Raw genomic sequence first — 12,446 nt, 5'->3', positions numbered from 1 at the left:
TCTCACCGGACCCTGTGGAACACGACTAACTGCACCGAAACTGTGCCAAGGAGGAAGGTAAGAGACATACCTTCCTCCTCGGCGCCTCCTGTGCAATAGGGACATATCACCAGGTTAGAATCGTCTAACTTGCAGACAGTTCACCTTTAACAGTCAGTGAATAGCTTTGCTGTCTCTTGCATAGGTTATAAAGTGATCCTAATATGTACACTACTCTAATAGCGCTATCACCATGTAGCACATTGTAAAAGTGAAGGAGTGGCTGAAGCAACAGAGCCATCGTGCTGTCTAACAGTTGCTATGGAGGTGACAACTGAGACACGCGCAGTAGTCAGAATGTGTTGTTACCATTTGGTCAGACTGATAACAGAACAGCGGGCGAGTATTTTAATTAGACCGTATTACTATGAAAATTACAGTGTGGATGAGTCACAGGATCTTAGTATATGGCCGAGTAAGGTGTCCAATGTCTTATTACTGTTATTCTGTCCTGTTATCGCAGAACGACCAACTATTCAGAATAGTAATAGCCACAACTTTTTTTTTTTTGTAAAAGACAAAGTTAGTTGGCACCTCCTAAGGCTGGGTTCACACTACGTTTTTGCAATCAGTTAAAAAAAAAAAAAAGAATGAAAAATGGATGGAAAAAACGGATGCATGTGTGTGCATCCGTTTTTCCATTGGATTCCATTATAAAAAAAAAAAAAAAAGGATCCGTTTTTTTTTTTTTTTTAACGGACACCAAAATGAGGTTGACTACACTTACATGTACGTTAAAAACGCATCCGTTTTGATCTGTTTTTCTTAATAATGGAATTCAATGGGAAAAAACTGATTAAAACGGATGCACACACATGCATCTGTTTAGTCCATCCCTTTTAAAAAAAAAAAAAACCCAAAAAAAAAAAAAAAAAAAAACCCAAAACAAAAAAAAAAAAACGGATTGCAAAAACGTAGTGTGAACCCAGCATGACACAGTGAAATAAATGGCCAGCTGCTAGTCTGCTGACATTTTTTTTCTATTATTTTCACTTCACCTTAAAGGGACTGCTCACCAAAAATGTTTTCTTTCAACTCAACTGTTGCCGGAAAGTGCCCGAGATTTGTAATTTACTTCTATTAAAATAATCTCTAGTACTTATCAGCTGCTGTATGTCCTGCATGAAGTGGTGTATTCTTTCCAATCTAACACAGTGCTCTCTGCTGCCACCTCTGTCCATGTCAGGAACTGTCCAGAGAAGCAGCAAATCTTTATAGAAAACTTCTGCTCTAAAGACTGGAAAACATCCACCACTTCCTGCAGGACATACAGCAGCTGATAAGTACTGGAAGGCTTGAGATTTTTTTTTTTTATTACAAATCTCTGGCATTTTTTGGCACCAGATGGTTTGAAAGAAAAGAAAATATTTGGTGAACAACCCCTTTAAAGTCAACTGTTCAGTTTTGTCCATGTAATTCCCTAACCCTCTAATTCTTTTACCTGCAGATTCCACCAAAGCAAGGTTTTTCAGCCGGCAGTCTGTCAGCAGCTCCTGAAGCTCACGGTACTTGGTGTTTAATGATAAAAAGGGGATGTTTCTTAACATAATATCCTCAACACGTACATTGTATCTCCTAGAACAGAAATACAAAAGAATAATGTATCTGCGGGCGGCCGAAAACAGGCGGTTATAGTCCGATTGCATCATTTCACATTATGCACCTGAAAAGTGACAATTTTAGGCGTCTTTTTCCATTAAATATTAGACAAGTGTGACTTTACCGACAACAGTACTAGATTAAGCATGTAAATATACACAGTTTATGTAACATGTTTCACTTGTCTCCTCCTGATATGCTGCTCTTTGCCTCCCATTGTCGACAGCTTGTTGTCTAGGTTACAAACCACCACCACTCTGCTCTAAAAGCACTGGTATAAATGCATACTATGGGGGAGATTTATCAAACATGGTGTAAAGTGAAACTGGCTCAGTTGCCCCTTGATAAGTCTCCCCTATGTATGTATCTGCCAGACAAGAGCTCTTAGAGCAGAGCGGTGGTCTGCAACCTAGACGACAAGCTGTCCACAAAGGAAGGGAAAGAGCAGCATGGCAGACAAAAAAAAAAAGAACCAAGTATGCTAAATGAATGTATTCCCAAATATATGTGATTTGACCAGCCCTACAAGTTTAACTAAGCTTAGTTGAGATGAAAATACCCCTTTAACATTTTCTTAACAAAATGTCAATTTTATAAAAATAAATTTGATAAAAATTAGTCTATTCTGCCCCCCTATAACTTTTTCATTTTAATATCTATGGGGATGTATGAGGATTTGTCTAACCTGCTGATAGTTCCCCTTTAAGGCTATGTGCATACTGCATAAGAGATCGGCCGTTCCGTGTCTCTGCAAAGATCATTCCGATGAGCTTTCCGGCCGCAGTGTCCTGATGCGGGCACATCAGCGCGCGCGCGCATCAGAACTTCCCATAGCGCACAATGAAGCAAGTGGCCGGAGCCGCTCGCTTCATTGTCTGAACTGACAGGGTTTCTACGGCCACAATACACTAAATTGTGGCTGCAGAAAACTAACATGTCAGTTCTTTGCCGCGCCACATGGGATCGCGGCCGGAGCGTATACGATGTGTGTACGCTTAGGCCGGGATCCCTTACAAGAATAGGCCATATGGCAACAACGGAAGTCCTTTTACGTAGTGTGAACATAGCCTAATACTGTTAAAGGGAAAAAAGCAAAGGAAAAAAAGGCACCGGCACCTCGTGGGATATCAGAGGGTGATGGTGAAAAAATGGGGAGGGAAGTATTATGCTCACCTTATAGCCACTTAGGCTTGAGGCATATCACCCTAATTATTATTGTACCCATACCGCTTTTTTCCACTTTCTCCTTTAATACTGTGCAATGGCTTGCTTCTCTGCGCTTGTTTAGATGTGGGCATTTACCTAATTTAGGGTGCCTTCACACCTACCGTATTGCAGTAGAAAATCCGCTGCGGATCCGCAGCAGATTTAACTAAATGAATGAACACAGCATTAAATACGCACTGTCAAATCCGCTGCGGATTTGTAAGTGCGGATTTAGTGCTGTGTTCATTTATTTAGTTAAATCCGCCGCGGATCTGCTGCGGATTTTCTACTGCGATACGGTAGGTGTGAAGGCACCCTAAACGCAAACCATATAGTATAATTTAAAACAACATATTCAGTACTTACTCCTGATGACCAAAGCCCAGCTCTGGAAGATAAGGCAGCTTTTTAATGCGAATAATACTGTCATACAGGGATGGCTGCAGACTCTGGGCTACTGCGTTTGCCAGTATGACGGCAATCATCACAGGTAATATGTGAGATATCTGTCCGGTCAGCTCAAAAACAATAACGGCCGTAGACACTGTATGTGTGACAGCTCCTGAGAGCGCTGCAGCACCTAATAAAAGGGAAGTATACATACATAAGAGAAACAGAACCTGGAGAATTATAAATAATGCAAAGAAGCAAAAAACAAAAAACTTCTCTTACCTACAACTGCATAGCCACCGGGTACAATGCGATATGTGCTGCCATCACTGTGAATACCATCTGGGAACCAAGCTGCCATACTCTCACCAACTAGCCTGCCAAAGGCAGCACCTAATATAAAGATAACTTTGTAAGGGGGTATGCAGTATAAATCATTTCCCATTGCACAGTTGATCAGAAACTGACCTAAATCAGGGAGGGTCCCACCTCTTCTGAAGACACTGAAAAAATTGCAATATGGACTAATGGTCCATTTACACAGAAAGATTATCTGACAGATTATCTGCCAAAGATTTGAAGCCAAAGCCAGGAATGGATTTGAAAAGAGGAGAAATCTCAGGCTTTCCTTTATGGCCTGATCTTTGTTTATAGTCTGTTCCTGGCTTTGGCTTCAAATCTTTGGCAGATAATCTTTCTGTGTAAATGGGCCCTAAGGGTCCTATTAGACAGGCTGATGATGTCCTGATCAATAATGTAAACAAGCGACGACCTGATAGATTAGCCTTCGTTTACTGAGCCCATTACACAGCTCAATAATTGTTTAGTAAGGGCTGCATGGACTTTGTTAGCGATGTCCGTGCAGCATTTGCCCTGAACTGTTATAGGTTACCTGTCCACGCTCTAGTTCTCCTGCCCTCTGCTTGCTTCCTGGGACCACAGCTCCTGCTTCTCTAAGCCGTCAGGTTGCCCAGCCAACCACTGGGCGCTGAAGTCCTAGCCAGTGATTGGCTAAGCAGCCTGTCAGCTGCAGCGTGCGGCGTTGGGAAGCAGGCAGATTATCAGGAAATCTCAACATCTTTTACATCAGTCGGGCCCTGTGTAACCTATGGAGTGTAGAGGAGGGAGATTAGTCGGCAGCAGAGAGAAGAGAACAAAGGATTACACAGCAGGATCTGTGTGAAAGCCGGTATTAAGAGGTCAGAGAGGTCAGTGCTGACTTCAGAGGAGATAGCCCGGTGATGTAGCTGTAAATTAACTCTTTGTTGTCCTGTTTTGGTGCCTCATCTCCCTCCAACCCTCCCCTCTCCATAAAGAACAATGAAGACAGGGGGGACAGTTTCAAACTGCTTCTTCATGATATAAATGCATTTTTCGGCTCATAAACCCAATTACAAAGTTTCTTAAAATCGCCTGTACTATTGATTTCTGCAAAAAAAAAAAAAAATTAAACGACAGTGAGACTAAGTGCTGAACAGGACTATAGAAAAATGTTGATAACATCTGCCGATTACTTCTAGGTAAATGATAGCCTTCTGACACTTTAATGAGCCAAGTGACTGGGAATACTCGGCTTAAATCAAATCAAGACTCAAAATAGAGACTATTACCGTGTCTCATTTACAATTACTAATCCAAACTTATTTGGCTTATATTGAGTAACAAACGTCAAGGCATGTGATATGATGAATTTTTCTGATGGGGCAATGAATAAGGGATGCTGAATCCCAAGCAATTTGCAGGTATAATACAGGCTAATCATAGTGACAGATTGTGTATCTGCCAAGAAAGACTTTTATATATGTGCGGGATTAACATAAACAAGACATTAGGTTTAGTCATCTGGATATGTATATGTATTGGCTACAGCAAGTATCCTAAACCCAACAGTAAGCTCTGGAGCCAAGGTTCTCTAAGCCTTTGTATTAGTGAGAAAGAACAGCCTGGGCAGTGTTCTCTCTAAACCTTACAGAACAACATCAATAAATTTCAGTAATTAGCCTTAAAGTGTCACTGTCGTTTCAATTTTTTTTAGTACAGGCGATTTTAGGAAACTTTGTAATTGGATTTTTTGGCAGAAAAATGCATTTTTATTATAAAAAAGCCGTTTGAAGCTCTCCCTCCTGTCTTCATGGTTCTCTTATGGACAGGGGAGGGGTGGAGGGAGATGAGGCACCAAAATAGGACAACAAAGAGTTAATTTACAGCTACATCACTGGGCTATCTCCTCTAAAGTCAGCACTGACCTCTCTATACCGGCTTTCACACATCTCCCACTGTGTAATCCTTTGTTCTCTGCTCTTTGCTGGCGACTAATCTCCGCTGGGGAAAGTCTTTTTGAATGCAGATAATGGCATATTTGCCTAAAAAACCCAATTACAAAGCTTCTTAAAATCGGATTATTGATTTCAGCAAAAAAAACAAAACAAAACACGACAGTGACACTTTAATTAAAGGGGGGGGGGACATTTTATTAAAGGGGTACTCCATGCAAACATAACTTTTCATATGTTGCTGCTAATGTTGAGAATATTTCATTTCATACTTCTTACAGTATTTTTTATTCAGTCTCCTTCCCCTAGTTCTCAGCTGCTGCTTTCTGCTAAATCTGCCTAACTTGCTGATAGTTCCCCTTTTGCTTGGTGGAGGGCAGTGGAAAGGTTAACCCTTTATACCTGGTGGGTTACTTATCTTTGGCTGGAAAGGGAAGGAGAAACACTGAAAGTGACTCTGTACCCACAATCTGACCCCCCCAAACCACTTGTACCTTCAGATAGCTGCTTTTAATCCAAGATCTGTCCTGGGGTCCATTCGGCAGGTGATGCAGTTATTGTCCTAAACAATAACTTTTAAACTTACAGCCCTGTGTCAAACGGCCGTGGCCTAGAGTGTTTTTGTCCTAACTTTGCACCACCCCTCCGTCCCTCCTCCCCACCCTCTTCATCATTAGAAATGCCCTTAGAACATTTTCTCCTGTCTGAACACTGCAAAGGTGCCTTAACGATCCAGCCCATGTGCCGTGCTGACACTGGTGAGAAATAGGAGACAATCTGCCTGAAGCATTCCTAATTATGAGGAGGGTGGAGAGGAGGGACAGAGAGGGTGTTCCAGCCTAATGCATACATAATCTAGGCCACAGCCATTGGACACAGGGCTGCAAGTTTAAAAGTTGTTTTTTAGGACAATAACTGCATCAACTGCCGAACGGACCCCAGGACAGATCTTGGATTAAAAGCAGCTATCCGAAGGTACAGAGGTTTGGGGGGGTCAGATTGTGGGTACAGAGTCCCTTTAAGCCCATTTCACACATCCGTGTGCTGGCCACATAGCATGGAATGAGCACGTATCAGTAATGGGACCCATGATGCAGTGAACTCCCAAACGGCCAGAACACAAACTAGTTTTAGGCAGATTAATAAATCTGGGTCTATTTTGTTTGGAATGGCTTATTAATAATATAATTACACCGATCTGTGACTTACTTGAGAGATATCTGAGCAGTGTGTGAAAGTTTCCTTGGCAATGGGCATTGTGGGCTGAAGTGTTTTTCTTAAATCAGGCACTTTAGTGGCAGATGTTATTGTAGAAAACAATGGGAATTGCCGAGGTGCCAACTTGGATGTGATGGTCATTTCTGTAGGAGGTTTCAGCATAGAAGACTGAAGCTGTTTATATCAGAACTTTTTACTCAAACCAATAACAGAGGGAAGGAGGGAGGAATGTCAGATTTCTTTCAGCAACATCTTAAGAATCTAAAATATTAATTTTGTGGGCAAAAAAAGAAGCAGCGGCAGCTGATGGCTGTGCCAGGTAATCTGTTTATGTAGGAAGGAAATGTGATGGTTTTAAAATATATCCCATATTGATAGTTTAAAAGGATTGTTCACCAAAATTTTTTTCAAATCAACTGGTGCCAATAGGTGACATACTTGTAATTTACGTCTATTAAAAAAAAATCTCCAGTCTTCCAGTACTTATCAGCTGCTGTACATCCTGCATAAAATGTTGTTTTCTTTCCAGTCTGACACAGCGCTCTCTGCTGCCACCTCTGTCTCGGTCAGGAACTGTCCAGAGCAGCAGCAAATCCCCATAGAAAACCTCTCCTGCTCTGGACAGTTCCTGATATGGACAGAGTTGGCAGCAGAGAGCACTGTGCCAGACTGGAAAGAATTCAACACTTTTTGTAGGGCATGCAATAGCTGATAAGTATGGAAAGACAAATCAAATATTTTTTTTTTTTTTTCAAAATATCTGCATTTGGGGATGGGCAAACACACATTTGGGGGGAAATATACTCCATATGCATAATCCTCAGGGTTCACTCCCTATGCACAATCCTCAGGGTTCACTCCCTATGCACAATCCTCAGGGTTCACTCCCTATGCATAATCCTCAGGGTTCACTCCCTATGCATAATCCTCAGGGTTCACTCCCTATGCATAATCCTCAGGGTTCACTCCCTATGCATAATCCTCAGGGTTCACTCCCTATGCATAATCCTCAGGGTTCACTCCCTATGCATAATCCTCAGGGTTCACTCCCTATGCATAATCCTCAGGGTTCACTCCCTATGCATAATCCTCAGGGTTCACTCCCTATGCATAATCCTCAGGGTTCACTCCCTATGCATAATCCTCAGGGTTCACTCCCTATGCATAATCCTCAGGGTTCACTCCCTATGCATAATCCTCAGGGTTCACTCCCTATGCATAATCCTCAGGGTTCACTCCCTATGCATAATCCTCAGGGTTCACTCCCTATGCATAATCCTCAGGGTTCACTCCCTATGCATAATCCTCAGGGTTCACTCCCTATGCATAATCCTCAGGGTTCACTCCCTATGCATAATCCTCAGGGTTCACTCCCTATGCATAATCCTCAGGGTTCACTCCCTATGCATAATCCTCAGGGTTCACTCCCTATGCATAATCCTCAGGGTTCACTCCCTATGCATAATCCTCAGGGTTTACACCCTATGCATAATCCTCAGGGTTTACACCCTATGCATAATCCTCAGGGTTTACACTCTATGCACAATCCTCAGGGTTTACTCCCTATGCATATTCCACAGTGTTTACAACCTTTGTCTAACGTGAAATCAGCCTGATTAATTTTTATAAATGTCCGATTGTTACTGGTGAATAAACATTGTATAACTCACCAATTACAAATACTGGCATGAACGCTCCACATGGAACTGGAAGTGTGGTAGCCAGAGCAGACATCCAAAACTGAAAGAGAAAAATGGTTTCAAATACGGGGTAAGACAAATGTAAAAAGTAACATAAAGCGGTGACGCATGCAAAGACAATACTAGACATAAACAGTAAAAACTATGTGACATACAGAACAAATTTACACCTTACCTTCATAAGAATGAAGACCACCAGACTGACAAACACATTGGTTCTGGGATTTTTCCAAGCATTGGAAGCCCCTCTAAACATAAAGTCCTCAGAGACCCCTTGTTGAGCCCACGTACAGTTATCAAATAATGTCACCAAAGTCTCTTTTTGTGTCAGCTGGGGAGAAAGGTGAATATGAGTTGAATCTGTGTTGGAAAAACTGTGTTGGTATATTACTACCTATATCCACTTACCTGACCAGCCATGAATTGACCAAATCCTGGTGGAAAAGTCAGAGTAGATATCAATAAAGTGACCACAGCCGGAAACAGAAGACGCCTGTGGGTTAAGTTTCAGCAATCAGTTTGTTAAGAAATCTGCAGCTTTACTACAAGACAGAGCTAAGGCTGGGTTCACACGGTGCTTTTGCAGTCAGTTTTTTTTAAATGCAAAAAAAAAAACCGGATTGAAAAACTGATGCATTTAGAGTGCACAAAGATGTGGTCGACCCCCCCCCCCCCCCCCAAAAAAAAGGGATGTGTTTTGATCCGTTTTTAAAGAATGGAAGTCAATGTATAGACGGATGCACACAAATGCATCTGTTGTTCATCTGTACATATTTCAAAAACTGTTTATGGTATGGTTTATTACCTAAAGGATTCTGTTCAGCCGTTCTTCTAATATGCAGGAGAATAGGATTATTGCCATACCCCTCCCCCCGCCCTCCAGTTGCTGATTGACAGTTGACTGTGTATAAATAGCTTGGATAGGTAACTGCCAATCAAAAGCTGGTGGGCGAATTTTTCTGCTTCTCATGAATATCCAGGACTACTGGGCTCATGCACATAATGGAGAAGACTACTTATTGTCCATGTTATACAGGAGGAGATCTCTGGATCAGCTGCACAGAACAATGTAAGTGATACATCATCCTGTTCAGCTTCTCTGTCACTAGTTTATGCTACCCTGAGATAGGACAGTATAAACCTACTGACAGAGTCTCTTTAAGCCAGATGTAGACGGGTAGAATAGAATATAACTGTGGGAGGAAACTTGGGCCCCGAACACTGATTTTCCCTGTCCCCTCCATTGATAATCATTGGGGTCCTGCCTTGGCCGCTGACTGGCTGAGCAGGCATGACACGTCACGTCTCGCGTCCACGCTCAGACCAGGAAGAAGCCGGGGGACTGGGAACCAAAGCAGAGGACAGCCGACCCCAGCACTGGAGCCGGGAAGAGTTGGGGGGGGGGATGACAATGGACTTCTCCGTTAATAACAAAAAAGAAACAAAACAAAATAGTTGTGAGTCTGAAAATTCCTTAAAACCTGACGTAATGTAATGTATGCACTATTTTACCAAAGATATCAGGCTCAGAATTCTACACACTATTTCTTTCACTCATTCACAGTTTTATGACACCCTCAAGGCAGTAAAGCACAAGATACAATTTACTGTTTTCATAATAAGGCATCACACAGTGAGGAATAAAACAAAATATAAAGTCATAAATGACAAATGAGGATACAAACCTGCTAAAAATGAGTTCTTACTTTATTTTGTTTGTGACCAAATATCTTCCTATATCTTATGGTGCTCAGCTCTGGCTAAAGTAACCAGATACACTGCTTACAAAAAGTTAGGGATGTTTGGCTTGGGGGTAAAATTCATGGAACATTTTAAAAGTTCACACTCCAGTGATAATATATCATGATAGTAGGACATATAAGTAAAAGCATGCAACGGTGATTTCCTCATCTTAAACCATTTATTGAAACAAAAGCCAACACCAGTGGTGGGTATACTCCAACATATCATATCAATGTCTCAATAACTTGTCATGTGCCCTTAAGCCCCAATTACAGCTCAACAATAACTGTTCACAAGGAGACTCATTGTCTGCTGGGGCATGGCATCCCACAAGTTCTGGGGTGCAGAGTTACGGGCCCCTACATGACAACTTAGCAGATCCCTTAGGTTTTCTATGGGATTCTGGTCTGGAGAAAGTGCAGGTCTCTCTATTTGAGGTCCGCAGTCTCCAACAGCCGTTCCCTAATGATGTGACCTTGATGAGCATTGTCCTCCATGAAGATGGAATTAGGTCTGTGTTGTTTACACAGACACAATAAAAGTCAATTTACACTGAGCAGAAATAACGTCCGCCAACGATGTTGGAGATGTCAAGGAGAGCACTAAGAATTAGCCACTGTTGCCTTTGGTGTGAGCAGGTGGGTCTAGTCAATGCAGAACGGCCCTACACTGTGTGACTGGTCGCTCCTCCCAGCGGGGCGACACCACAGTGACAAGCACATACTACTTTAATAACATCAGTAATCCAGTCATTGTGCCTCTGTATGAACAACACAGCCGCCTAATGTCATCTTCATGGAGGACAATGCGCCATCTCATCCAGGTCGCATCATTAGGGAGTAACCTCAAATAAAGGGGCCTGCACTCAGCTGGCTCAGCTGGGTCACTGTGTAGAGACTCTTAAAGTGTCACTGTCGTGAAATTTTTTTTGGCAGAAATCAATAGTCCAGGCGATTTTAAGAAACTTTGTAATTGGGTTTATTATCCAAAAAATGCATTTTTATCATGAAAAAGCAGTTTGAAGCTCTCCCCCCTGTCTTCATTGTTCTCCTATGGAGAGAGCTAAAGAAAAGACCAAAACAGGACAACAAAGAGTTAATCTACAAATCCCTCACGGGATATCTCCTGTGACAGTCACCAGTGACCTGTCTGAGCTCGGATTACAGCTGTCACCCAGCTCCGTGCCTGTAATCCTCTGTTATCTGCTTTCTGCTGCCGGCTAACTCCCTCCTTCCTCCTCCCCCCTCCCCTCTCCATAGAGCAGACAGGGTACGTCTCCTGCAACAAGTCACAATTTTCTGATTTTTCAGAGTGGATGAAAAAGAGGAAGGAGGGGGGGACCTGGGAAAAAGCTTTTTACATGCAGATAATGGCAGATTTGGCTAATAAACCCAATTACAAAGTTTCTTAAAATGGCCTGGACTATTGATTTCTGCAAAAAAAAAAAAATACGACAGTGACTCTTTAACTCTGTACCCCAGAACCTCAATAACCTAAGGGCCACCCTTTAAGAACAGTGAAATGCCATGCCTCAGCAGACTATAAGTTGCCTTGTGAACGGCATTGTGAGGCTTGGACTTAGAAAACTGCATCAAAACTGTAGTGGCATTTCTCAACAAAAAAAATAAATAATGTTTTCCCCCGCCTTAACCCCTTAGCGTCCCATGACGTACCTGGTACGTCATGGTGGCGCAGGGGGAGTTCAGAGAGGGGTCCTGCCGGGACCCCGCTCTGAACGGCACCGCTCGCGGCTGCTATCTGCTGCCAGGGAGCGCCTATATTAGCCGGCGTGGGTCCCGTTGCCACGCCGGCTAATTAGGCATTTCAATGCAGCAGTCAAACCTGACAGCTGCATTGAAATGCTTTGTACTGCATGTCCCTGGTGTCTAGTGGGACGGATCTCCCCCCACGATGCGATCGCGGGGGGGAGATCCGTTCTTCTGGCCGGGTCAGGCCTCAGCATCGCAATGTAGCTGTTCCTGGCTCGGCAATACATTGCTATGGCCTGCAGCAGGGCAAAGCAATGTATCACCAATTACAATGATCATTGTTGTGTATATACACAGTATTGATCTCTATAAGGGATCAGGACTGTGTATATAGAAGTCCCCCAGAGGGACGACTTCTTAATGTGTAAAGAAAAAAGTAAAAAAAAATGTTTTTATTGATAAAAAAAATCCCCTCCCTTAATAAGTCCCAATCACCACCCTTTTCCCATTTTATAAATATAAATAAATAAACAAATATACAAACATATTTGGTATCCCCGTGCGCATAA

General features: G+C 42.5%; 1 protein-coding gene across 2 annotated transcripts in view; it reads right to left on the bottom strand.

Moving 5' to 3' along the window:
• CLCN2 (chloride voltage-gated channel 2) overlaps nucleotides 1-12,446 on the bottom strand; it is a 123,118-nt gene that overhangs the window by 18,719 nt on the left and 91,953 nt on the right. For both annotated transcript variants that reach the window (XM_069974540.1, XM_069974541.1), the window contains exons 11-16: nucleotides 8,834-8,918; nucleotides 8,601-8,756; nucleotides 8,396-8,465; nucleotides 3,517-3,627; nucleotides 3,211-3,424; nucleotides 1,481-1,614 (exon numbers count right to left, since the gene is read on the bottom strand). In XM_069974540.1, the coding sequence (XP_069830641.1) occupies nucleotides 1,481-1,614; nucleotides 3,211-3,424; nucleotides 3,517-3,627; nucleotides 8,396-8,465; nucleotides 8,601-8,756; nucleotides 8,834-8,918 (770 nt within the window). The remainder of the gene's footprint in view (nucleotides 1-1,480; nucleotides 1,615-3,210; nucleotides 3,425-3,516; nucleotides 3,628-8,395; nucleotides 8,466-8,600; nucleotides 8,757-8,833; nucleotides 8,919-12,446) is intronic.

Source organism: Dendropsophus ebraccatus, chromosome 6 (genome assembly GCF_027789765.1).
Source record: "Dendropsophus ebraccatus isolate aDenEbr1 chromosome 6, aDenEbr1.pat, whole genome shotgun sequence".
Lineage (NCBI taxonomy): Eukaryota > Metazoa > Chordata > Amphibia > Anura > Hylidae > Dendropsophus > Dendropsophus ebraccatus.
Note: the sequence above shows the minus strand (reverse complement) of the source record. Positions and strands in the feature narration are given on the sequence as shown.